Raw genomic sequence first — 27,821 nt, 5'->3', positions numbered from 1 at the left:
ACGTTCTTTCAGTTTACAAAGTTAACTATACATTTCATCTCAAGCTAATAACTTGAGATACTTTAAGTCACAAAAAATTATTACCTATTGTTTTATTTAGAATGTTTTTAATTAATAATAACATAAAATTTTATGTGTTCACTTTATTACGTCACTTTACAACTTTTTGTCTTTATTAAAATTATGTCTCACGTGATTGGGTGTGTTTTGCCAGAAATAAGCCACCAATGTTTACAGTTTCAGGTAGTGATTTCTCAAATAAGATGAAATTGAATTAAAATGACTAATACAGCATGAAAAAGTTTGTATTGCTACTGCGCCAATGTAACATGCCTGATATCACGTTTTTCCATCATATATTCTGTGCAATACATTTTAAAAACTGATTTTTTTCATTCTCGTATTACAAAACTTCTAGATAAATGCAAACCATGACTGATGACCATAGTGTCAATTTAAGTGAAGATGAAGATGAAATTGATAACAATTTTGCACAGCCTGAATTACACGGGACCCTTAATAAGTGGACAAATTATATTCATGGTTGGCAAGATCGTTATATTGTGTTGAAAGATGGAACTTTAGCTTATTATAAATCTGAAGATGATACAGCTTATGGCTGCAGAGGTGCCATAAGTATATTCAAAGCAATTATTAAAGTGAGTTTTATGTGCAAAAATGACTTAATGGAAATTACATCAAAACTTTGATGGGTAGTTTCTGTAAAAAATTTCATAGTTAGTTTTTTTTTCTGAAAAAATAAAGTTTGAGGATATATCCCCTAATTCCGTTTGATTTCTCAATGTTTCTCATTTCCAAAACTTCTGTTTTACTTGATGTATTTTATTACGATAATTGTCACTTGCCTCAGACATGCTTTTTAAGAGTTTTGTAAAGTTTGTCTTTGTAAACAATATTTATTGTATAATATGTTTCCTGGATTATTTTAAACAGACACAGCTTCAGATACAGCATAATCAAAACTACAGTAATTTTATATTTCTTAATATTACTTTTTGATAATATTTTTCTTTCCAAAGTTATTGAACAATTACTTTGCTAAAAGTAGCGCAGTATATTTCTCCATTAAATTTAGAACCAAAAACCAGCCATAAATTTATACAAAATTGTATCTACTTACTTTACTATAAGATTGTTAAACTTTAACCATAAAGTTTTTGTCTCATTTTTTTTGTATACAACTTTGGGGGTTTTTTTATGTTATGTTTTAATATTCTATTGTTTTAGATGTTTCAAACTTCCAAAATGATACGGAAATTGGGGTCAATTTGTAAACTAGTAATAATGTCGGAACATATGATGATCCTGAAATATCAAAGCATTATAAACAATGAGATAGTTATGAATAACTCTGATTCAATTTACGCCTTTCACAAACTATTTTTGTTATTTACAAGTAACTTTACATTTTCTCTTATCACCTTTTCTTTAAGTATAAAGGTTTTTCTTAGAAACAATCCTTTGAATTAGGTTTAGGAAAAAATTTAAGGATAAGTAAAGTTAAGATTTATTTGAGAATATTTCAAAAAATATAACACAATGACAACTTTTAAAACATGCTATTAAGTTTCAAATGTAAAGATTCAAGAACATTTCCTGCATCAGACGTAAGAACGCTTGCATTGTTGTTATACCGATCCCACTCTAGCTTGTTTCCGATATCTTATTGAGTGTTTTATAAAATTTCTTTTTAAAGATTTCTCAGGTACAAGTTTTGTTAATTATAAAAGCACAAATTAAGCAAATAAACCAATTGTAAAAATAGTGATTTTCAATTTTTGAAGTACTTATTGTTTAAAAATATATATACATAAATGAGAATAAATAGCTTAAGTACAGGAAAGATTTTAAAGACATCTAAGCTTTAAAATAGTTATTTTTATTTATGTATTATCTGGAGTGATCACTAAGAAATCAGTAATCTATATAAAACTGGGTAACTAATAGACGCATAAATGAACTTATACTTAAATTTAAGCAAGTTATCCATGAAAGAAATTGTTTTTCTGTTATGCTTTGAATATTTTCATATCATGGTTGATTGTTAGTAAAATTTTATAAAAATTCACATACAGTAGGGAACCGATTATCCGGAATGATCGGGACCATCGCTATTCCGGATAACTGATTTTTCCGGTTTTCTGAAGCGCTACAAAAAGCCGTTTTTTATTGTTAAACCCAACTAAAAAAAAAAATTTGGGAAATAATCTTAAAAAAGAAGAAAAAACAATGAAGTAATACACTAATGATTATTTCCAAAATGATGGTAAGGTAAACATCTTTCAAAAAAGAAAGAAAAATCCTAAAATCTTTTGAGGAAAAAAAATTTTATTTTTTTTAAATGGCGGGAAAATTAATCGAATTTCGTTCCGGTTTTTTGGTTTTCTGATTTCCAGATAACGGGTTCTGCACTGTATTTATTACCAGTGATGGTTTCTTATTTTTATGTTTTAATTCTTATTTTATAATTATTAATTTCTTAACAGAATTTCCATTTTCTATAATTTATATTTTTTACTTATCGATACCATATCAGGTGTCTGTCCAGGACACATTTACTACCGTTTAGCGGTATGTTCACAAATTCAACTTTAGAAAATACAGTGTTGGTTCAAAAACGGTGTTGTTGGGAAAACAGTGTCGGTTAGGAAAAACGGGGTTTGTTCACAAAATACATACTTTTTCTTAAAATTTTATTTTTGTATCCCGTATGAAAAGATAAATCCGTATTTTTACCATATTTTTGTATTGATTTTTTATTAGAATTTTTAATTTTCACAAATTATTTATAAATATTCACCAAATAGTTACCTCTCCAAAAAACCTAGACTGACCCCTGCATATGTCATTTTCCTATAATCTTTGACCAAATGCAAAACTCTATCAATCTTAGATTTTATAAATGAATTATTGTTCATGTCAAAATGATTCATCAAAAGATTTAGATAAAAGGAAATACTTTTTGCGAACACATCTCAATTAAAAAGTTTTCTTCACGCATTGATTAACTCTTGTAATTAGTCTCGTCCTTGTTGTCGCCACCTCATTTTGTAACAATTTGTTTGAAAATTGTGAATATTTTTTAAAGATATTTGATTTTTATAGAATCCTATATTGTTTCATTCCATATGGATGAGTTTCGTAATTAACCAAAAAATTTGGAAATAGAAATTCAAAAATTTTATGTGCAAAAACACTTTTTAAATAATCGAAAAATTGCCTACAATTTGAACAAAAAAGTATATGTAAGAAGCATTTATCCACAGAATGTTATCAGCGTTGTTTTAATATATAGGTATATCAATGTGAAATTTTATTTATTTATCTAAATTGTGTGAATATAAATCTGAATATTTGATTTTTAGAATCACGCAAATACTAGTCACGACATTTAGTTTTAAGCTTGCTTGAATAAGAATCTTGGATGTTTAATTTTAAAATGATGATAATATGAATCTCGATGTTTGATTTTAAAATCGTGTGAATACGAATCTCGATATTTGATTTTATAATCGTAAGATAATGAATAACGATGTTTAATTTTAAAATTGTGTGAATATGAGTTCCGTTGTATAATTTTTAAGTAATTTGAACACGAATCATAACTCTGGCTTTTAAATTGTGTGAATACAAAACGATATTTTTGATTTTAAAAAATACAAAACACGATGCGCAATCTTAAATTGCATAAATAAGAATCACGGTGTGTGATTTTAAATCATGTTAATGTAATTTTAAATCTTGTTGGCATTTGTAGGATGAAGCGTAAAAATGAATCGTTTGTTTCTCGAAAATTAAAAAAAAGAGAGAACTTCCTTTTGAAGAAGCAGAATTTTTCTTTTTTCTTCTTTAGTGATTGTAAAAAAAAATTGCTAATTGCTCAAACTGTGTTTGTGTATATTATACAGGTGATCTGTTCCCCATATATTTGTTAATTCAATTGTATCACTGTGCATTCTCATAATACTTTACATGCCAAGCCTAAGTTCTTCTTTGCATAAAGCTATACTTAACTAATATTGATACGAAACATAGACATTTATTTTTCTGAAACATTGAGCCAAAGGCAAACTAAGATACACACAGATTCTTAATATGCTATAATAATAATCCCCATTGATTATCATAATGTAATTGCTTGAATTCTTTTTAGTAATTTGTTAGTTTAATTAAAAATAAAGTATTTTAATACCTTAATTCTTATGTTTTAGCCTCATGAGTTTGATGAATGTCGTTTTGATGTTAGTGTCCATGACTGTGTTTGGTATTTAAGAGCTGAAACACCAGAGGAACGAAATCGATGGGTTGAAACATTAGAAGCGTATAAGGTAATATTTTTATCCGTAAAAATTCATAGCATTGTCTTGATATCTGACGATTTTTGAATATTTTGTTTTGCTTTTATAATTCATGTTATTTCTAAAAATTTGCAATACCAAATATGAAGATCGCATGTTTTATTACTGAATTTATTATGGTAAATTATTATATTATTTACCACAATATTACTTGGTAAATAATTATAAATTTTGAGTGAAATTCATCATATGAATAATTCTAAGTTTTTTATTTGTTTTTGTGTAACACTGCTATTCCAATGAAGCTACTTTCAATAATGCAGATTTATTTTTTTTTTCCGAAAAAAAAATATCTTTTTAGATGTTTAAGTTGAAAATAGACAATTTAAAAGTCTTATCAATAGACATAACTCAGAAAATATTAAACATGTTACCAATCAGAATGTTACAATGTAGAAGAAAAATTCTTGCTCAATTTTATTATATTTACTTTAATTTTATTATATTTAGACTCTTCTTGATCCATGAATCAGAATTTATTGTCTAAAAAGGTGTTAAAGTGACATGCTGGTTTCATGAGTTATTTAAATATTAATCACTATAATGCTTACACAATTTGTTATTCCTGTCAATAATATATTTTTTAAAAGTAAGGAAAAGGTATGATTACTTGATATTTTATCTTAGTGGATCTAATATGATGATGACAGATAAACCATGAATGCATAATTGGATTGGAAAAATTTTGATTATTGTGAAAATGTTCATGTACAGAAGCTGTAACTCATAAATCACATTAAGTGTGAAACATGTTGCAAAACAGCTCTAGAATTGTTTACAATTGTTACTGTAGGAAATCAAAATGTGTTCTGTCAAATTTAAACAGGAATTTAAATTGTTCAGACTTATGTAGTGTAAATGTTTGAGATTGATTATGAATATTATTTGGCTAATAATCGCCATTATCAATGAAGTGCACCATTATCAATGTAATTAAATACCATTATGAATGAAGTGCGGAAAACAAAAAAATATCCTTAGATAAAGAAATTAAAATAAGAATATGGAGCTTTACGAGACATATATTAAGAATGGCTAGTTTAGTGTCATCTTCAACTGGGCATGAGAAGAGACGCCCAAAACTTACTTGACGCAGGATAATGGAGAGAGGAATGAATCTGGGTAGACTAGTTGGTTGGACGTAAAAGTAGCTGCAGCTGACAAGGGATTGTAGAGAATTGAGGGCCTTATGTGCCACTGGGCATGAACAGAGATGAGAATGATATAATCTAAATTAGGCTTATTTAAATCTAAAATTTTTATTAATTTTACTTAATAACAGTTGGATAAAATAACTTGTTAAAATATATGTTGAATAAAAGCTTTTGTTCAACTATTAAATCATAAGTTTAAATTGTAAAATTTGTTTTAAAGAATGTTGACTCTGTAAAATGTTTCTCTTATATCTTAAAGATAAAAAAATTTTTGCAAAATCAGTTGTAAATATTTTGCCTTCTGCTTAATCAAATGTTTTAAATATTATTTTTAATAGTAATTTTTTTTCATCCATTCTACTCTAATTATATGTAATTTATTTATATTGATTTATGTACATAAATAATTTACATATAATGTAGTAAATATTACGTACTTATTACTATTTTTAATAGTAATTTTTTTTCATCCATTCTACTCTAATTATATGTAATTTATTTATATTGATTTATGTACATAAATAATTTACATATAATGTAGTAAATATTACGTACTATGGGCGAGAGAGAGATAATATTCATGCATAAAATTATTAAATCAATTGACACTAGCCAAGTTTCAAGCAATTACAATAATGGTATAGACATTTATATATATAGACAATTATATATATATTTATATAGAAATATTATAGAATTTTGATGTGGTGATATTTCATGTTTACAACTAAACGGATCTTTTGTATTTTGTTTATTCTTGACTCATAGGCATAACTAACGGAATGGATAGAAATTGCTTGACTACAGATTTTTTTTGTTGTCACTTTGCTTTTTTTTTTTTATATTTTTCAAAGGAAAAAATTTTCAAGCTTATTCTTTCTTTTACATTTATTTCATGAAATTTGATCTGAACATACAATTTATTATTGAAAAATTAGGATGTCTTGGGTATTAGTAACTTAATTACAATTGAAATCAAAAGCCAGTGTTCATTTATTTTATACCTACTGGTCATGTGTTGACTGCCTTGCTTAAATATCCATTTAAATAAGAAATAGAAGTGAGACATTACATGTGCAAGAATTTAATGAAATAAAATATAAAGCTAATCTGCAAAAAAGTTGCTGATTTGTTTGCTTTCTGTTTAATGTTCCTAAATACACTTTTCAGGGTGATTCTGCATATGGTAGTGAAAATAGTCTTCGAAGACATGGCTCGGCTGTATCTGTTGGATCCACGAGTCTTTCCAATGCGAGTATATCTTCTTTCAAAAAGGCTCGTGGTTTAAGAGTAAAACTTGCTGAGATGGAAACATTCAAAGATATATTGTGTCGTCAAGTGGATACCTTACAAAGTTACTTTGATGTCTGTGCAGAAATGTTGACTTCTGATGAAAATCATAAAGATAATGATGTTCATAGTAAGTTTTTTGTTTATATTCAAATAAAATGCAATTTTAATTTTCCTGTAATATTGAATCTGAAATCATGGTCATGAGCATTGGAAATGCTGATAGAGTTAAATGTTCCAAACTTCAGTAGATATATATTAGCTTTTAATTCACTAAAACAAAAGCTTTTTACTACTTACTTTTTTAAATTGTATATATCATTATCAGATTCTTTTTCAATATAAAACTGACTCACAATTCAATATGTTCTACACTATATTAACCTTCAGTTAGTCGCGCACTTGTTTCCGACATGGTTAATCGCGTTGCACCTATGAGGTGTTTCTGATTTTTTGAAAGCCAAATGAAATTTAGTCTAGTTTAAATAGTTAATTGTTACCAATTTAAGACTCTTTAGAGAGATAAATATCAAAAAAACTTATTTAGCGAATTATTAAAATTTAGTCTAGTTTAAATAGTTAATTGTTACCAATTTAAGACTCTTTAGAGAGATAAATATCAAAAAAACTTATTTAGCGAAGTACCGAAGATAAATTTTTCTTGCTTTCGTGTCGGATCTCTTCCTCCATCACAAGATGTTCAACCAATTAACGCAAGAAGGTTCTGCGGTTTTTTACTCCGTAACCATTTTCTGTGTATATAACTTGACCATTTATACCTGCTACGTTGAGAAGGACAGAAAATGAGATAAAATATATATATTTAATTCATAAAAATATTATATCCATAATACTTGCGTCAATGGTCGCGCTGCACCAGAGGGGTGATTTGAGCGGTTCCAACTCTCCATCGACATGTTCTAAGGTCGGTTTTACACGGACATTTGAGTAATCCAAAGTTAGGAACATAACATTAGGCTCGACCCCCGGAAAAATCTATTGACGGCAAAGGAGGTGGAAGTGCAGTAAGGATGCACCTGTGAGGTGCGCGCGACTAACGGAAGGTTAAGAGGATATGCTCTTCTTCATATATAGCGGCCCTAGTTATTAGTCAACATTAACAATCACCACTGGCTACAGGGGCTAGTAAATATAGCGAATGTTGACAATTAAAAAATTGCTTGCTGATTGCCACATTTATAGTTAAAAATTCAGCTAATGTGCATTTTATGATAATTTTTCTTTGATAAACATGGAATTATTATAATATTCCGAAAATTACTTCATTTCATGCTTAAAATTTTTCTTCATTTTATAAATGAACTTAATAATATTTAATATATATTGATAGAATATTTTAAAAGAAATGACTTTTATTATAATTCTCAAAATTTATTCAATTTATTCTCAAATCAATTAAAAGTTCAATATTTGAAAAAAGGACCACATGTTGTAAAATGTGGCCATTGCTAAAAATGCTACTATTGGCCGCTAGCAAAATTTCGTAATTTTGTTCTGTATAACTTCGGTTTAAAATGTTTTTGACCTCTACTTTAAAATCTAGTTAAAAATTTTGAACAAATGAAACAGAATGCTTCATCTGTTCTACAGATTTTTTCATTTACTTCAAAGTCATTTAAATTCAGCATTTATTGAGAAAATAGGAAAATGTTTTGTTTATTAAAAAGTCTTAATTAGTTTAAATGTGAAAGTCAAAATAAAAACTATCTTGATTTAAAATTATTATTTTTAATATAACAATCTCTTTTTTGTTAACATTTTTATTTTTTTGGATGAGTTTTGTGTACTCAACAATTTTTGTTTCTTAAGATCATTTTTTTGTTTTTATTAACTTTTTATTCTTTATTTATCAACAATTAAATTTGTTTAGAATAAAATTCTTTTCTCTATTAATTACCTGTTGACTTTCATCACAATTATTTTTTTCCTGTATGATTGCTATCAGAAAATCAAGGCAGTACATTTAATAAGTTCATGCAAAATCCAGTGACAACTAAAATTTTTATTTTTGTTTTTATAGTTTTTATTTCATTTAGTTTAAATGAAGTATTTTATCTGATAATTCATTATTAATATACAACACTACAATTTTATTTACTTTCTATTCAATTTTTTATTTCAATGAAATGGTAGACACATGTTTTTATAAAAAATTTTTTATTTTGTAAAAAAAAATATCTTTGATTTTCTGGATTAAAATCCACCTTATATATTTTTTATCAATATTGTCTACCTATACATTTCATGCTGATAATGAAACAAGCTATTGAAATATCGTTATTTAGACTGATGTTCTTTTTTTTTTTTTTCTTTTTTTTTAATAGTTGAAATACTATTGTTGTAAGTTTAACTATTATTCTATTAAATCATATACATATAAATATATACATATCTGAAATTAGAAACCCTTATCTAAATAGGGGAGAATATTCAGTTCCAAATTTTAATAATCTTTATTTTTATTTTTTTAAAAATCTATGTATTTAAAATTTGTAGTTTTTTATTCATAATGAATGCAACTTGTTTTAATTCGGTGTCCTGTTTAAAAATACCAAACATTTTATCCATTAGTGCTATATCTAAAAACCATAAATAAAAACTATATCTACAAATAACATCAACTTGTGTTGTAAAATATTTTTTAAAAAAATTTAATTAAATTGGATAGAAATTATATGCTGCAACTGTTCTTCTCTGAAAGAAATGTTAATTTGCTCTAAATGTATTTTTTAATGCCTGAAGGTGCAAATTAAATGCTAGAGAAATCTTTCATAATAAATTATTAATAAGAAATATAATTTGATTTTAACTAAAAATATATATATATATATATTTTGATTGTACATGATATGTAGTGTTTAATTCTAATATGGCCATTTAACTAAACTAAAACAGCATCACAAGCTAATAAACTAGAAAAAAAAATCTGTCTGGTCATAGTCTATAAAGAATAAAGAGCTGGTGCTCAAAAAATTGAATGTATCATTGGAAGACGAAACACTTTTAGATTATCTTCTAGAAGAGGGTGCTAGTAGTTATTGAATGACTTTTTGTTTTCAAAATTTATTTGCATTATTTTCCCAGGTAACTTCTCTCCTTTTTTGAATAAATCATTCATACGAAGTGGCACCTAATTCTGAATCATATTAGCTGATTTATAAATTTTTCAAGTTGATTTCATTTATGCATAATTCTCTGAAAGCTTTGTAAGACTTGCTCCAATTTCTACTCACAGTAATTAAAATGCTACACTTTTCTTGAACTGATAACACAACATGCTTCCATTTATAAGAAGTGGAAACTGTATTGGTTAAACTAAAATAATATTCTCCGAATGAAAAAATGGATGAAAGAATGAAAATTATGATTTTTATTATTAGGCAAAACTAAGGTAACCAACTTCACTGATTAACAAAACATTCATTTATTACCCACATGAAAAAATATAGAATTTTGAAGGGGGGGGAAATAAAACTAAGCATGTGTGTAAAAAAAAAAAAATATGGAAAGTACGTCTGTAAGAGAAAAAACGCACGCCTACTTTGGAATTAAACTCAAAGTATTTGGTTGAAGAAAATTTGAATAATCAAGGTTCATCTACACCTAATTTATTTCTGTTTTCTTTTGATTTCATGATATCAAGATTTGATTGTATAATCTTTGAATTATTTTTATGATTACACTCTTATTTAAAATTGTTGTCTCAAATTTTATTAATGAATAGTTATTTTTGTTTTAAAAAAAATTTATTTTTGTGCATTTGTGTTTACAAATTATTAAAAAAAGAATTTTAATTCAATTTTTTTTTCTGTATTTAGTAAATCTTATCTATAGCTTTTTATCAGTAAATGATATAATTCCTATGCTGTAATAAAGAAAGTAGCTACTTTTGATTCTTCGTTTATCTTATCTAAGTGCTAAAGTCTTCTTCAGGTGATCACAAAAGAATATTGTATACTCAAATTCTTTTTTGCTGTGTTATGCAGAAAAGAATAACTGAAACTCTATCAACTTTTTTTTATTCTATTTATTTGCTTAAAAAGCATTTTTACTAAGATTTGATAAAAAAAAGATTTAATAAATTTGTTCGATTTTTACTTTGAAAAACTACACTGTATTTTTATTCTTTAAATCAAAACAACTGTATTTAAATAAGTTATCATTTATTTAATATTTATAGTGGATGATATTGATGATGATTATGATGAAAATATTGCCCTAGGAAGTGATCAAAAGAATAGTGATTCACCTACACATCGTTTTAAAGGTAGAAATAATTTGTTCCATTTGATTTGGAAAATTATATTATAATTTAAAAATTCAATTTATATTAAACTTGAGATTATTAGATGATAATAATCTTAAATGATAAGATTATAAAATGTTGATAATTGTGGTTTTGAACCAGCAATCTTACTATGTGATTTATTGAGGCAGCTGATTTGAAGTGACAAACTTCAAATCAGATTTCTTTTTATTTGGGTGTTTAGTCTAAGATTTAAATTTTGCCAGTTCTTATCTTGGAGACTGAATTAATTGATGATATTAAGAATCTTATTTAATTGGAAAAAATTTTTAGTCTTGCTCTTGCTACTCAGTGTTATCAAATTTGTTTAGAATGCATTTCGAACAAATCACTTTTTTTTTTTTTTCTTTTTTTACTTAATATTGTCTTATTATATACTTTACAAAGTACACCAAAACTGATTAAATATATAATTACCTCAGCAGTATTTTTTACACAGTCTCTGTATTAACTTTTTAAAACAACTGTCAACAAATGTTTTTAATTACGTAGTAAATTTTGAGTTAAAAATGTTGTTATTCTGTATGCACTTTTCTAAATCTCTACATGTTAATTAATTTTTGTGTATAAAAATGTGCAATATTTTGCTAGGGTATAGAGTCCCTTGTTTGCAATTATTCACCAAAGAATTGCAATTGTTAAGAGATTATTGTGCGATCACTTTTGTTTTCTGAAACAAAACAACTGCTTCTTCAAAAACTGAAATCACTCTCCTTTTTATTCCTCTCTCTCTCTCTCTCTCTCTCTCTTCTTTCTTTTTTTTTTTTTTTTTTTTTTTTTTTTTTTTTTTTAAGTCAACAAGTTTAACTATCCCATTTATCATGCTCTCAAGACTCCTAAGTTTAATTTTAAATCAGGGGCTTAACCTTAATTCATGAATTAAGAAACATTGATTAATCTTGTTCTTCTGAATATAATAAAAATAATATAATTACTTTCACATAAATAATGTAAACAATTTTGATTAAATTGTAAGATTTTTAGAAATATCAGTGTATATAAATAAAAAAAACTTTTTTTAAGATTTTTCCATTTTTAATTTAAATAAAATTCAGTTTTAGCTGAAAAATGGAATTTACCTAAGATGAGTTTTATATTAAAGATGCATTTATTAAATTTGATTGGAATACAAAAGAAAACTTTGAATGTTAAGACTTATATTGTCTCTTAATGCATATACGTACAGTATCATTTGTTCTATATTTGAGCAAATACCAGCCTGTTTTGATAAATATTTACTGCAATGTACTGATGATTGACTGTGAAATAATGAGTATTCCTCACGCTGTAGGATATGTGTTAAAATAAACCTTTCTAAATTCTTGAAAGATAAATAGAAAACATTAATGTTTCTTTCAATGTCATTTTTATTTTATCTTTATTTTGTTTATAGCTTTCTTTTTCTTTCTGTAGTATATATAGGTCTGCAATTTTAAAAAGCACTGAAAAACATATTATAATATTTTGGTAGTTTTTCTTAAAAAAATTTTTTAACCCTAAATTATTTTTATTAGGAAACAAAAGTTAAGTTGTTATGGATTTTTGGTTCTAAAAAGTTTTAATGCATTTTGTACCAAAAATAATTTACCTTTTTCATTGGTGCAAACAGTTGTAACTTCACAAAATTTGTAAAAATAACTTTTCCAGATGTGACACATATTTTTATGGATTGTTATTACTGTTATACTAACTAATAATTGTTGTTATACTGACTAATAATTGTTAAAGATTAAATATTTAAGCTTCATCCTAATCACCTTATTCTGCAATATTAACTTTTGCTCAAACAGTAATTTGTAAGACTGTTTTAAATGAACTAGGCAAATATTACTAATCTTTTTTTTTTTTTCATGTAACCAAATACTTTGTTTTTTGACAGGACATCCACCTATAATTACCAAAGAATTGCTAGTTCAACATGGTAAGCATGCTGTAGATTTCAAAGGAGAGGCAATTACTTTCAAAGCAACAACAAGTGGCATTTTAAATACGCTATCTCATTGCATTGAACTTCTTTCACAAAGAGAAGAAAATTGGAAAAGAAGATTGGAAAAGGTAATTTTCTTTAATTTTGTTTTGTAATTCCATTGTGGTTTGATCATTAGACAGATACTCCAACTACTATGGATTCTCTATAGTTTCTATGCAATTTTGTAGTTTCAATGCATTTTACAATGTAATTTTTACATGCAAATTTTGAATTTGAGTAATCACTTTTACCGCACTCGATTTGCAATGATTCCACTGTAAGTTAGCGTTATTTCCTGGGTTTTTTTTTTTTTTTTTTTTTTTTTTTTTTTTTTTTTTGCGGGTATTCATTGTTTTTTCTTGCCATTTCGTCAACTTTCAAATCCAATATATTTTCATACGATGTTTAAAACACACGAATTTTGAACTTGAGTAGGCATACTATTCCTACATGAGTCCACTTTGTTTTCCGATCATTTTTCGGCTCTTGTCACAGTTTGTTGTTCTTTTTTTAACAGTTATTGTTTTTTATCTAATATTTAAAATTTTAATGCTTTATCTGCAATATTATTATGACAAGAAAAATGCACAAAATGTGAAAATGCTATTTTTTAATTTTATTGCTAATTATTTCTTAATGTCTTATATTTCTCATAACACGTTTTGCTGTAACACTACTAAAAGGACTAAAACTACTGAAAGTTTTCATGGATATTACTGAATACTCTTACCAGAGATTGTAGTTTCTACTTAAGAATATAATAAAATATAAGCACCACTTTTAAACACTTGGTATAGTTGCAATAAAAATTTTCTTAATCAAAGTCTTCTAAAGTTATATTATATTAGTAGTGAAACTCTAAACTCGGTGGCGTGACACCATGGAGGGCCAAGGCCTACTGTGCCCATCTCAGTTTTATTAGTAGTGAACCTAAAAATAAATATTTTTACTGCATATTTTTGAATGTAAGCCGAGAGTACCCCTTTTTTTAAAAAAATTTACGCAAAATCTAAATTAAAATACTTTTTGTGATATTGATTTTTGTAACCTGTTTCAACACATTTTGTCAAGTTTAAAAAATTACTGATTTTTGTAAAAGTGTTTCTAATTTTTATAAAACTCTTAATTGGTTATTATGCATTCAAGCATATTTTATTTTAAATTTAGCAGTTTTTGAAATTGTAAAACTGGTTATTGACTCAACTTTAACTTACCTTTAGAATAGGAGATTAAACAAATTTTCCCCAAATGGTGTTAGTGTATATTATATCTGTTTATTTGCGTACCTTTGTTCAGAAATAAAAACTCATTGAGAATCCTCTACAAAATTCATTTATTGTGTGTATAGTAAAAAATGGTGACAACACTATATTTATGAAGTATTAAGTAGAAAAATATTAAAAATCAAATAGATTTGTAGAAACACTGATAACTACTTTCATGTCAAATTAAAATGTAAATTTTATTACAAAATAACATTTCTCTGTAATTTTGATTCGGCACTTATTAAAATCATGCTATGATTTATGTACCTTTTGTTTTTATTTTTGAAGAATAAAAAATCTAATAATGTTTTTATTTATTTGAAATTGTTCATCGTTATTTTGTATGAATTTAAGGCTCTATGGTGTGTACTTTTGAAATGGAATTTAATCTCCATTTGACACTCTTTAACTTTTTAGTATATCTGGCTGTTTATTTAGTATAATAAGTTAAAGTTAGGAATCCAGTAATCTTACACTTGACTCGTGTAATTATTATTATTTATTAACAGGGTTCACATGATTTAAATTTCTTTAAAAAAATAATGATAAAATATTTAAGTTCAAAATACTTTTGCTAAGTCCTATTTTATTGATATTGAAGATTTTATCTAGAAAAATAGAATCCTAAGTTATTATTTGATTTTTAAAATGAAGACCAAATGTAAATAAAAGTTACTAACATTTTAAAATAGTAATTTTTCACTTGTTTGTAAAATAATTTGTTGTTTAATATACATATTTTTAACTATAACCCTTTAATTGTATGCTCCTTTAAATTAAATACAATTATTTTTGAAACTAAGTTAATATGCATTTGTTTATATAAATATTGAAGGAAGAGTTATTTTTACAAATGTAATTGTGAATAATTTACTTTTTTCTTTTGTTTTCTGATCTAAATTAATGTATTCTTCATATGAAATCTGACAAATTGGATTTCTTTTTTTCTTTCATGTAGGTGTTAAGCTTGAATAACTTATTCAGTACTTATTTTATTCAGTGATTAATTTATTCAATAACAATTTTAACCATTTTGGTTCGAAATATTAGCTATTTTAGTTATAATATTGTTTTAAGATAATATTAAGTATTACTACTGCATCTTATCAGAGCTTTAATTAATAAATGCAAAGTTACATATGATTGTAATTTATTTTTTTTCTTTACGATTATGGTTTTTGAAAACCTTGTTTATTGAAGTGCCATATTATACAATTTCATAGTACATAGTGAAGTAGTACAAAGCTTTGTATTTGTGCCATATTTATATATATATTTTTATATAAAGGTTATAGATAAACATTAATAACAGCTATTGATAACTACTTATTGTATTGTAACTTTTTTTTCTTTTTTATGTTATTTTATATATACGTATATATAGTTTAAAAATTCCTTGAATTCTATAACTATGCTTAAAGAAATTTAAAATTGATTTTCTAGAGTATTTACACTACACTTGTTTATTTTACATAGGAAGGTGAAAAGCGGAGAAAAATTGAAGATGCATATAAACAAGCTCTTGCAGAAATCAAATCCATGAGACCTATTGTTGTTGGTGGTCCTGATTATGAGGTGGGTATTTCGAACTTTTCTATTGTTGTTACTCTTGTAATTTAGAAAATAATTACTTTAATGTATCTAAGATAGGATAAATATTTTTTGAAACAGTTCTTTTTTAAATAAAAAGAGTGAATACGTTTTTGTATCTGCCTGATACAAGACGGATAGAAAATAACATACTATCTTTTAAAATATGTAGCTAAAAGCTCTTCTCAGTTAAATGTGAGGGAAAAAGATTCAAAAATTCTTTTAATTATATAAATTTTTGTAAAACTTGCTAACTTTGAAGAAAAATTCTAATTTAAAATTTTCAGAATTTTTTAACGGTTATTTTCCGCAGTTCCAAGAAACTACTGATGTTTACATTTATGAAGAATAATTGTTAAACAGTATCGAGAATTTATTTGCTTCACTTTTTTTGTTGTTGCATTGCTTATTAGTTAATACAGTTTGCAAATTGTGTTACAAAATCTGTATTTATGGAAACATTGTCTTTTATGAAAATATATTATCTCTCAGAATGGGAAGGTGAGACACTATAGTGAAAATTAATACTTTTTATAAAGATTAGATTTTAACATTTAACTGTTCTTCAGCATTGTTTCCAGATAGGTACCAGATTTTCACAGTAACAGCACTGTACACGGAAACAATTTTTAAATCTAGCTTATCCTTCCATTTCCCCGAAAGTCCTTTAACTGCATTAATTATCTAATCTTTTTTTCAGCAATACAATCGTGAGTACCTGTAAAAAAATACTATCTTATTTTATTTTAGCAATTTTTGTAAATATAATTATGGATAGTTTATTTTTATTTTTGCAAGGGCAACTAGATTTTTTTTATCAATGAAAGAAACACTGACAATAAAAACAGTTTTAAAATTTAATTTATTGAAATATAAATATATTTTTTAAAATAAAAATGTAACTATGTTTCTCCTAAACTCTTTTGTTTAAATGTTAGCTCTACTTTTTCATATACTCCTTCTTATCTAGTTTTTTTTCTTTCCTTCGTATGATTTCCCTTTTAAATGTATGATTTTTTTAAGCGATTAAATTTAAAGATTAATTCTTTATTTTATTCATTAAAATGAGCATGTTTGCCTGCTTAATAAAAAGGCAATGAAATTGTTCTTTTGCATTATTGTGTCAAATATGATATAGTAGGTAAGCAATCTGTGTACAATAATTTTTATTTCTGTTGCAGGAAGGTCCTCATTCCATGATAAATGAAGATGAATTTTTTGATGCAGTTGACGCTGCTTTAGACAAAAGTGAGCAGATAGAAGAAGATAGGGTTAGTTCGATTTTTAGTTTTTTTTTTTTTGTCATATAATTAATTATTATATTCAATAAAATTTGTTTAATATATGCATTAATACAAACATCCTTATTTCGTTTATTTTGTTTGTTTGTTTTTTTTACATAATTAATGGGATATTTGCATCCTTTTTTTTCCTCAAATCGTGTTTCGGTTTTTTTTTTTTTTTTTTTTTTTTTTTTTACATAATTAATGGGATATTTGCATCCTTTTTTTCCTCAAATCTTCTCTTAAATCCCATTGAAAATTGAGAAATGTTGTCAAATTTCTTAAACTTTAATAACTGTTAATAAAGAACTGTTTTTTTTNTTTTTTTTTTTTTTTTTTTTTTTTTTTTTTTTTTTTTTTTTTTACTTACCAACTTTGCTAACTTTCAAATGTCAAAATATTGAAAAACCAAAAACTGACATAAAAAAAATCGAATGCTTAAGCACTTAAGAGAGCAATAAGGCAAAAACCATGGGAAAAAATCTTAAATGCAACAACAGGAACTTGTTACAATTTGTGTTTTGACTATTTTATTTTTGTGTTTATTTTCTGTCTGTTTCTGCTTTTTAATATAGTTTTTTCTTAATATTATAGTAAATTTATAAATTAATTTTATTAAACACTTTTTAAATTTTTTTTTTTTTTAAATTTTAAAGATTTAGTTAAAACAGGACGAATGAGTGTTAAGTAAGTGAAATGTTAGTGCATCAATTTACAAAATTTTGTGCATTATGGTATTTAACCGAAAATTCATGAATCTTAAATTATTTTTCAATTATTATTGCAACTTTTAATGTACAGTTCGAAGAATTCTGTTAAGTTGTCCTCATCATTCCATAAGCTGTTAAGAAAAAATATGTTTTTCAGTTTCATTTAATTAAAACAAAATTAGAGGCTAATTCTATATGTGTTATTCTTTGTAAGTGAATAAAATATAATTGGCTATAAGGAAGTTAAGGTAGCTCTTCATCCAATTCAATTGCAAATAAATGATGATAAATCAATTACGGCTGTGTTCGAAATTTTATGGTTTGATTATAGCTGTGTCTTGAATGATACAAATGAAAAAAATAAAACATTTTGTTGCGATAAATAGTATGTTTTGTTGTGAGACTCCCTTCTTGTTATATCTATTTCAGTGTAATCATATATGTTTACTGAATCTATTATTATTTTTTATGATTTAGAGTACTTAAATTAAACAAAAATGTATCGTTTTTAAATAGGTATTATTTTTTTTATCTCTAATTATAATGAGTTGAAAATATATCAAATATAAAATTTAGTGAGTTTGACTCTAAAGAATGTCTTGAATAAAAAAGAAAGTCCAATTTTAAACGGCATTATTTAAATATTAATTGTGACAAATGCCTCTGGCTGACCTAAAGGAATAGTTTTTTTTTAATGTTTTTGGAGTATTAATAAAACAAGAAATTTCTGTTGCCTCAAAATTGGTTTCACTGTGCTATACAATTATACACCTTACTAATATTAATTAATTAATGCACCTATTAATCTAAATCAAAAATTAAATTTTGTAGATGATATTTAAGGGTTGTCTTCTTTGGTTAAATATGGGAACCTAGTAACCATTTTTGCTCTCTCTCTCTTCCGACTTTTTTTGCAATCCTTATCTCTTTTGATTTTCTTCTCCTTCTTCTTCTTCCTTATCCCCAAAATCAGCAGGGCGAAACAATGTCCATGAAATTCATGACCTGGAGGATGTCGGCCACCAAAAGTGGGTTATTTAGTATGGCCCTCTTCTCCAGTCCAAGACAGTTCAGGATATGTTGGGGAAAAACCTGCGTGTTGTGGCACCTGGGACAGTTTGAGAAGATTTTAATACTACCCTCGAAGGAAAGAGACTTAAAATGGCCGCTGGTAAGTACGGTCTGGGCCTTTGCGTTCCCACCCAATGTTGAGTGCACCTCCTGGACGGGTGCTCTGGTACCAGTGATATTTGGGGGGTACGCACCAGGAAACATTGTCTTCTTTTTTCTTTTTCTATGCCAGTTCCATGAAGGTGAGTGAATTTGGACTTATCAGAGTTTCTTCTGTTCCCTCCTTAGCCAGAGTGTCGGCGATATCATTGCCCAGAATTGATTTTCTTAAATTATATAACTAAATTATCTATAAAAAAAATCTGCAATAAATGTCGTTTCTGATATTTTATCAATCATATAAATTGAAACTTTTAATATCATTGTTAATAATGATTTTTATTTTCATTAGAGACTGGTAAGAAATTACAGCAAAGACGAAAGTAATGTTATGTCTACACCATCAGTAGTCTCTCCTGCCAGTCAACATCCCTTGTGGCCACATGTAAGACAAATCAAATATACTATTAAAATTTATTAACTGTTAAAAGAAACTTTTGTAAACTGAATTAATTTGTAAGTTACGAAATGAAATTAGAATCGCCTTTTCCTTCTAAGACATAAAACACCTTTTTTCTAAAGTAGTGATATTTTTAAGGGGGAAAAAATGAATGAATGTAAGTAAAAGTTCTCCCAGTTTAATAAATCTTTGTTAAATTTGACAAAATAGAATTTTTGAAGAAAATAATTATCGCTATTTGCTGTATTAATGTATAAAAACATGTTTTGTATTAACTTTTGAAAATATAGTTTTAATTACTATTAAAGCTGAAGCCTATTTTCTACTNAATCCATATTTGCATCCAATTTTCATTACCTTTGATTTATTTGACAAATTATTGTTTTATAATTTCAGAGAATACTTTAATTATTACAAACAAATTTTTTTCATCGTTGATTATTTTAGTTCCTTCAATATCTATACAAGACATAATACTTTTTAATTGATTAAATTCTAATTCCTCAAAGGTGCAGTATTGCTTATCAGTGTAAGCATACAATTTTTTATAATTAAAAGCAGACTATTTTATAAAGATTTTTATCTCCTTTTATAAATGATGTGATTCCACTGCGTTTTGTTGTTTTTTCCCCTTCATTCACAATAAATTTTGAACTGAATTATTTCATTATATTTTCAATTTTTAGATATGGAATTTTTTCATTTTTATTTCAATTGTTCATTACATCCTGCCTTGTCCTGTGTTTCAATATTTATGTTAGCTCTTATTTTAACAATCATTTCTGTTTCTCAGTTCTTAATTTTTAAGTTTTCCTTTTACTTTATGTATTTCTTTTTTCCTGATTGTTAGGTACTAAATATATTCTGATTTTAATCATTAAATTTTTTATATTTTGTGATTTTAATAAATCTTTAGCTTATTATAATTAGGTTTTACTTAGTTTAAAATAATTGTCTTAACCTCAATAGAGTTATATTTGTTAGTTTTGTTTTGCCTTTGAGTTTTTCTTTATATTCTTAAAAGCTTGCATGAGGTGATTAAATACAATTTAATTTTAATTAAATACAGATTATTTGTATTAAACATTTCTTTATTTAGTTTTTTTTTTAAAGGATGACTGAGTTGAAGAAAAGCTATTCCATTTTTTAATCTATTATTATTAATCTATAATGTTTTATTTGATGATAAATTATTGATCATTATGCCATTTTTAAGGTCCTTAATTTCTAGAAAAAAAGTCCTTAATTTTTTTGTTAAAAGTCCTTAAAAGTGCTTAATTTTTGCTTTGATAAAAGAGTGGGAACCCTGCTAAATATCCTTGTTACAACTGTCCAAATGAATTCTTAAAATTGACGTGAATTGAAATCCTTTGAAATTTACGATAAATTCATGAAACATTTGTTTACATTTTTCCAGACTGTAGTCACCCTATTCTCTTGATCTTGATTACTAATTTTAAATAAATATTAAATTGTTATGATAAAATATTAACCAATGGATACTAGCTATTTTTTTTACTGTAACAATTTATTTATATTAAAAATCCTAAGCATTGATGCCATTTTTTTGGATGTTCAAATTTACACTACATTTGTTTTATTGTGCAAAAATTTGATTTCCACAATGTCTTACAAACTCAAAATTATGGAAGTGTGCGAAAAATGTTCTGAGAGTACAATGAAGTTAAAAAAAAAAATTATATTCAATAATTAACTCTAGAATTTCTGACTGTTAAACTGGTAGTAAAAAAATAATTTTGCTGTCTGCAAAAAGGCAATTACTGAGTTGAAATTTCGAATGTTAAATGAGCCATTTTCATTTATGAACTTTAAAAAAAATCTGAAATTTAATTTAGTTACAAATTTATTGCAATTAACTACTTTTTCAACAAAAAAAAATTTCTCCCTTTTTTGTTTTAAATAATGACTATAATTAATGGCTATCTCGAAGTCTTCATTTTATGAGCTAGCCCTGGACTTGATGTCAGCAGTAACAAAAGAAAGACAGAATTGATATAAAACGAAAAAATAGAGAGTTAGATGATTATTGAATAGATGCTGATATGAGAGAATTATAGAGCTGCCAGTTATAAATTTTAACACTTCATATGTGTCAAAATTTTTAAAAATATAAATAAGGCTCATTAGAGATGTAAAAAAAAATTCCAATTTGAACTGTTATGTGAAATAAGGTTATCTGTAACAAGAAAAATTCTTGATTTATTACTTCTTTTTGTGTCGCCTATTCTGTATTCCTAAGTTTAATAATTACAATTTATAACTATGATTCTTTCCCTTGTTAGTTTTGAAATTAAGTTTCTAAATAAACAAAAGAAGCCAGTAAATAACAGAGCCATTATGATTAAATTTGTATTTCTTTCACTGTAATAACACATATTTAATTTCTTATTTTAGATAAATGCCATCACTTTAGAGCAGCTGAAATATGCCAAAATGGGTCTTGGTGAAGGAGGATGGCAACTCTTTGCAGAGGATGGAGAGATGAGAATGTATCGTAGAGAAGTTGAAGAAAGTGGAATTGTGTGTGATCCACTGAAAGCAGTTCACACTGTTAAGGTAAAGGATTTTATCTCTTTATAATGTCTAAACACTAAATTACTAACACTTTTTACACACAGTTTTTGGTAAATGCAATGTTAAAAATATTTATTGTTTTTCACTGCTTCCTTACTGATAATCTTTTTAAATTTCAGGGCGTTACTGGTCATGAGATGTGTCATTATTTCTTTGCTCCTGATTATAGATTTGATTGGGAAAGTAAGCAAAATACAATATTATTTAATGATTTTTGATTTATTTATGATATATATATCACTGCAATCAATATCAATTCTTAAAATATTGCTATAGTTTAAATGATGTTAACTGTCTGTCTTTTTTTTTCTTTTTTACTTTTAAAAATTGCCAGTTTTAATACAATTGGGTTATTGGCATTATAATGAATCTTAAATTCTAGTTTTATTTTTAAGGATTCATCGTGCGTCTTCAGTATTTATTTTTAACCCTATTTTCATTGAAAAATAAAATGGTTTTAAACTAAGGCATTTTTGTACTTAGATTATTTTTTTGTTAAAAACTTTTAATTTTAAAATAATGATAATAATTTGTTTCTGAAAATTTTTTAACTATAAAGGTTTACTAATTTTTTAACAAATGACTTTAAAACAAGATTTTTTCTTTTTTAATGCATTGGAATTTTGCGGCTCCGTAGAAAAGTGAATGTGCTTTAGAAAGTTATATCTTTGTGTCTACTTTTATGTGCGTAAGAAAAACAAATATAAGAAATATCAAATGAAGAAACAATTATGTGAAAATGATAAATACCATATATCCCGGTGTATAAGTCTACTTTTCAAGCCCTAAAACTTCACGAAAATTAAGGGGCAGACTATCCACTAGTAATGAAATCAAACATTTATTATATTCATTATCAATAAAAGTTTTTAACCTTTAGGTCAATAAGATTTTTTTACCTTCTTCAGATGCAGTAGAAAAAAATTTAAGTATGTGTTTAAGATATAAGACTTGTGAGCTAATTAACCGGAATTTTATGTTGAAAGTATCAAATTTTACATAAAGATTAAATTAAATATTTTTTTTAAAAAATCCTTAAATTTCAGAAAAATAATAATACAAAACTAAAAAATCTCTAATTTTTATTTTATAGCAACTGTAGAAAATATGAAAGTTGCAGAAGAAATTGATCCGAACACTCTAATTTTCCATCAAATTCACAAAAGAGTATGGCCAGCCACACAGCGAGATGCTCTTTTCTGGTCCCATATGCGTCAAGTGCCCAATGATGAAGACAAAGATGCCCATGACATATGGATAGTTTGCAATAATTCCTGTGAACATGAAAGCTGTCCGGTAAGTAACTTAAATAATTATCTTAACCTTATTCCTAGTTTGTTTGTTTTTATCCGATTTCATCAAAGTTATTTCAAAATATTTTTACTTGTGATTGTACTACTATTCTAACTTTTAAGTTAAAATATAATGTCACTAAACCTTTACTTTTTAAACAAAAAATATATTTTTCGTTTCAGTATATATTTTGTATCAATATCAATGTATATTCGTATCAATATTTTAAAAAGTTTTCTGATTATCTCATTTTTCTCTAGCTTGAATTACTATTTATAACCTTTCTTGTTTACTGTTAATTTTTATTAGTTATTTTCCCTGAGGCAAAATGTTTTTGGGCTTTCTGCGACAAACCTCTCTCGTACTAATATCTTTCTGCAAGACACTTTTAATAATAAAAAAATACAAGTTACTTAAATTTAAAGTAACAGAAAAGTTGTGTTTACAAAAAAAAAGCCTATTTGGATAAAAAAAATTATATATTTTTTAAAATTGATGTGTAATATTTTTTTTATTCTAATATCATGGGCAATATTCTTACATTTTGTACGAGGAAAACTCACTAAGTATTCCTTTTTCGCCATTTTGTAAATCATCATCACATCAACAAAAAAAGATAAAAAATAATTTATAATAAATAAGAATAGAAAAATCATGAGCATTTCTTTCCCTTCCTTTTCCGAAAAAGGCATCTTTTGAATATAATTATGAAGAGAAAAAAAATCTTTCAAACATTTCTACAGATAAGAAATTTTTACTTCATTATTGTTTATTTTTCATTCTTCTCAAATAAGGATAGAAAAATTACGAACATTTCTTTTCTTTCCGATGTGCGAAAAAAAGGTATCGTTTAAGTATAATTTTAGGGGGGGAATTTCAAAAATTTCTGCAGAAAAGAAAACAAATTTTTTTTACTTTCTAAACAAACATTCTTTCTGCAAGAACTATGTAACGTTCTGCGACAATGTCGCCGTGTCACTGCGATTCTACCACAGTGGTTATTTTTATGTATGATATAAAATTATTTTACTTTTAATTCGAAGTTTTAATTAAATATTTTCAAAAAATAGTTAACATTGCTGATAATAATTTTAAAAGACTAGTGTAAAAAATTTGGTCATGAGGTAATTACATTTTAAATCAAGTTATAGTTTTGGCATCAGTTGCCTTAATAAAGCTTTCTAATTTTCTTGTTGTTGTTTTTTTTCAACCTTAATTACTAAGTATGCAATGATTTATGATAGTGATGCTAATTCTTAAACATCATTATCTTATTGGTTTTTATAATTTACTTAATTCTTAATAAAGTTTCAAACTACTCCCTTAAAACCATTTTTTTTTTTAAACTTATTTGCATAAAAAATTTTAAAACTTTCATTTTCTAATTTTGATAGTCATTGGTATATGCTACTTAACTCCGTACCCTTTTGGATTTTAGGTTAACTTTTTTTATTTTTGTTTCTTTTTTTTTCAGGTTTTTTTTGTTTTTGACAATATAGTATTATTCGGCAGCACTATATCTTTCAAAAAAAATTCAAAAATTAAGGCTTTGCTCAAATTAGGAGAAATAGGGCTTGATAATTTTTAGAACTTCAATGAAATTTTCCTTAAAAATTTGCGGTTTTTAATCAGTAATTTTAAACTACACTTTTGTATTTTTAAAATTTAGTTTTTACTATTTAAACTGATTAAAACCAATTCGGATGATTCCTTTAACATAAATTGCTTGAAAACAAAGATGTATATCAAAAATTTAAAAGCAGACAAATGTGTACTATTTAACTACCTTTAGAAAACTACTGATTGAACTGTATTGGTATAATTTTGTAAGAAAAAAGTAAAAGAGAATCTAAATTAACACACACTTTATACCTCATATTTTGATTAGGTGGTGGTGTTGTATTTTACATATATCAAAATATACTGCCGAATAAATTAAATATTCGCCATCAGTTTATTTGAGATTTAAAAGCAGATTTAAAATTTTCCTTACCCGAATACACCCCTCAGACAGTTGAGTTTGGTCAAGGGAATGAAGTATTTATTCTAAACTTCTGTATTCCGGGGGGGGGGATGTAAAGCTAGACGGAAGTGAAGTATCCAATGAGCAAGCGAAGCAAGCTTAGATTGTGAAATAATCTGAAGGGAACTGCGAAGCATTAATAAACAGAGGATGAAACCTCCTAGTTTATTTTATTTATATTGATTGAAAAATATGTATTGTAAAGTATAAAAGAAAAAACTTTTTATTTTTAAGTGTCTGAAATCCAGAATTTGAGATAAATCTCATGAATATTTCATAAATAAATGTTCTGAAATGTCTAAATTCATATATTTTATATTTTTTCTTTTACTGATTCTTAAATCTGTGATCTTAATTGTTTGCAGAAAATTAAAGTCATTGTTTAAAAAAGATATGAAGAAAGTGCTTAACTCTAGTGCATTTGTACTGCAAAAAAAATTAATTTTGAACAGAATAATTCTTAAATGCATAAAAATACATCAAATTCATTTGATGTAAATAATGTAAATACATCTAAATAATTACAAATAAATAAATTTTATACTTATAAATACTTTTTGTCACTATTTTATTGTCTGTTAATAAGATTAAAAAATTTTAGGTTGGGAAATGTGTACGTTTGGTTATGACTGTGTGCCTCGTCTGTCAAACATTTGTTGATCCACCTGCTGCAAACAAAGAAATCTCTAGGGAGAATTTGACCTGCCGAATCACATACTGTTCTAGCAGTAAGTACTTTGTTTGAATTTAATCAGTATAAGATTTAGTTGGTAGGCATGTACCAGTATTTAATATGAAAATATTTAAAATTCATATAATATTAAAAATTATAAACTATGTCAAAGACTTTTGACTCTTTTCAAGTTATCTTTAATTTTATAAAAATAATGTATGCATAATTCATTATTAATTTTTACCCTTAAAAATTAGAATTATTTAATTTGATAAAATCAGATATTAACAATTGTAAATACTGCAATAAACACATTAAAATCCTGCATGAGTGATATTGTGATAAATTCATCAAATACTTCTAGTTAAAACTTCAATTTAAATGTGAGAAAAAGGTTTACATAGAGTTTCCAGTCATTTTTATTTATAATGCATCTTAGAACAGCCGTGCTTCTGTTTTGTTAAACCATTAGATGGTTTTGTAATAGGTTTAAATGCTGTAATCTTCCCTAACAGTGAAACTACTATTGAAATTTATCAGTATTATTATATATTCAGTGATGATTTTGTGTTTAGTTACCAATATTGATGATAAATTTGCTTATCCGGTACACCATTAGCAGTTGCCTATCATCTCATCGCTAACTGCTCAACTTTTTATTTACAATGACGAACCAATAATTTGTATTGCTTTAATTTAACATATTTGTAGATTTATTTTTATGGTGGAAATTCTACTTCAGTTCAAGGGGCACAGCTGAAATAATTAGCAGTTCCAAAAAAACACCTTCAGACTGTGCCAAAAACTACATGCCCAAACTATCAAAATTTTGGTTACAGTTACATTAAAAAAAAGATATCTATATTTACTTTTATTACTGCAAGCCATCTAACTAGTTTTAAAATGGTTTATGTTCATAGCATTTGTAAATGCCCTTGATGCCTGAAAAATTAATTGATGCAATATTTGATTAGAATTTTGTAGTATTGTATTATTATTTTTTTATCTTGTTTTATATAATAATTAATAGCTTTGTGTTAAACCTCACAAAATGTTTCATAACCTTATTTAGTAATTATTATTTTTAATTATTTTTTCACACATTTAACATTGTCTACTAAAAATTAAAAGCCTCCATGTGCTATCAAACTTTTGAAATTTATTTGAAACTAATATTTTTTTTTAAACATGTAAATAAAAAATGCAATTATAAAGTTTGCATCGGAAAAAAAATTTAAAAACTAATTCCTTTTTGTTGTAAAGTAAGTAACTACTTTTTCAGATTTATGATTTTGCCTTTTAATTTATGAATTAATTTGTCTTAATTAGTTTTAAGAAACTTAATTATTAGGGTCATTGCTTAATTTGTTTGTTCTTTTAAATACCCTTATTTCTTAAATATTGACTTTGAGATGAATGTTAAAAAACTCTTAATGGTTTTATTATACCAAATGTTTTTTTTTTCCCCATGTTCTGTAGTTAACCCTGGAGGTTGGGCTCCAGCTTCTGTTTTGAGAGCTGTCTACAAGAGGGAGTATCCCAAGTTCCTAAAGCGTTTCACCCAATATGTGAAAGACCAAACTGAAAAGAAACCTATTATGTTCTAATAAAACTTATTCAAATTTTTCTGTGTGCCTGAA

General features: G+C 25.8%; 1 protein-coding gene across 1 annotated transcript; it reads left to right on the top strand.

The window, feature by feature from the left end:
• The first annotated feature begins 64 nt into the window (after nt 1–64).
• LOC107439812 (ceramide transfer protein) lies at nt 65–27,807 on the top strand. The gene is made up of 13 exons (XM_043042258.2): nt 65–659; nt 4,233–4,349; nt 6,704–6,953; nt 11,025–11,111; nt 13,030–13,205; nt 15,861–15,959; nt 17,156–17,245; nt 19,490–19,582; nt 22,013–22,174; nt 22,312–22,375; nt 23,286–23,488; nt 26,110–26,236; nt 27,661–27,807. The coding sequence occupies exons 1-13, from the start codon at nt 423–425 to the stop codon at nt 27,786–27,788; spliced, it is 1,833 nt and encodes a 610-aa protein (XP_042898192.1). The 5' UTR covers nt 65–422; the 3' UTR covers nt 27,789–27,807.
• Nucleotides 27,808–27,821: the final 14 nt, after the last annotated feature.

This window comes from Parasteatoda tepidariorum, chromosome 7 (genome assembly GCF_043381705.1).
Source record: "Parasteatoda tepidariorum isolate YZ-2023 chromosome 7, CAS_Ptep_4.0, whole genome shotgun sequence".
Classification (NCBI taxonomy): domain Eukaryota; kingdom Metazoa; phylum Arthropoda; class Arachnida; order Araneae; family Theridiidae; genus Parasteatoda; species Parasteatoda tepidariorum.
This window is presented reverse-complemented; position numbering and strand designations above follow the sequence as displayed.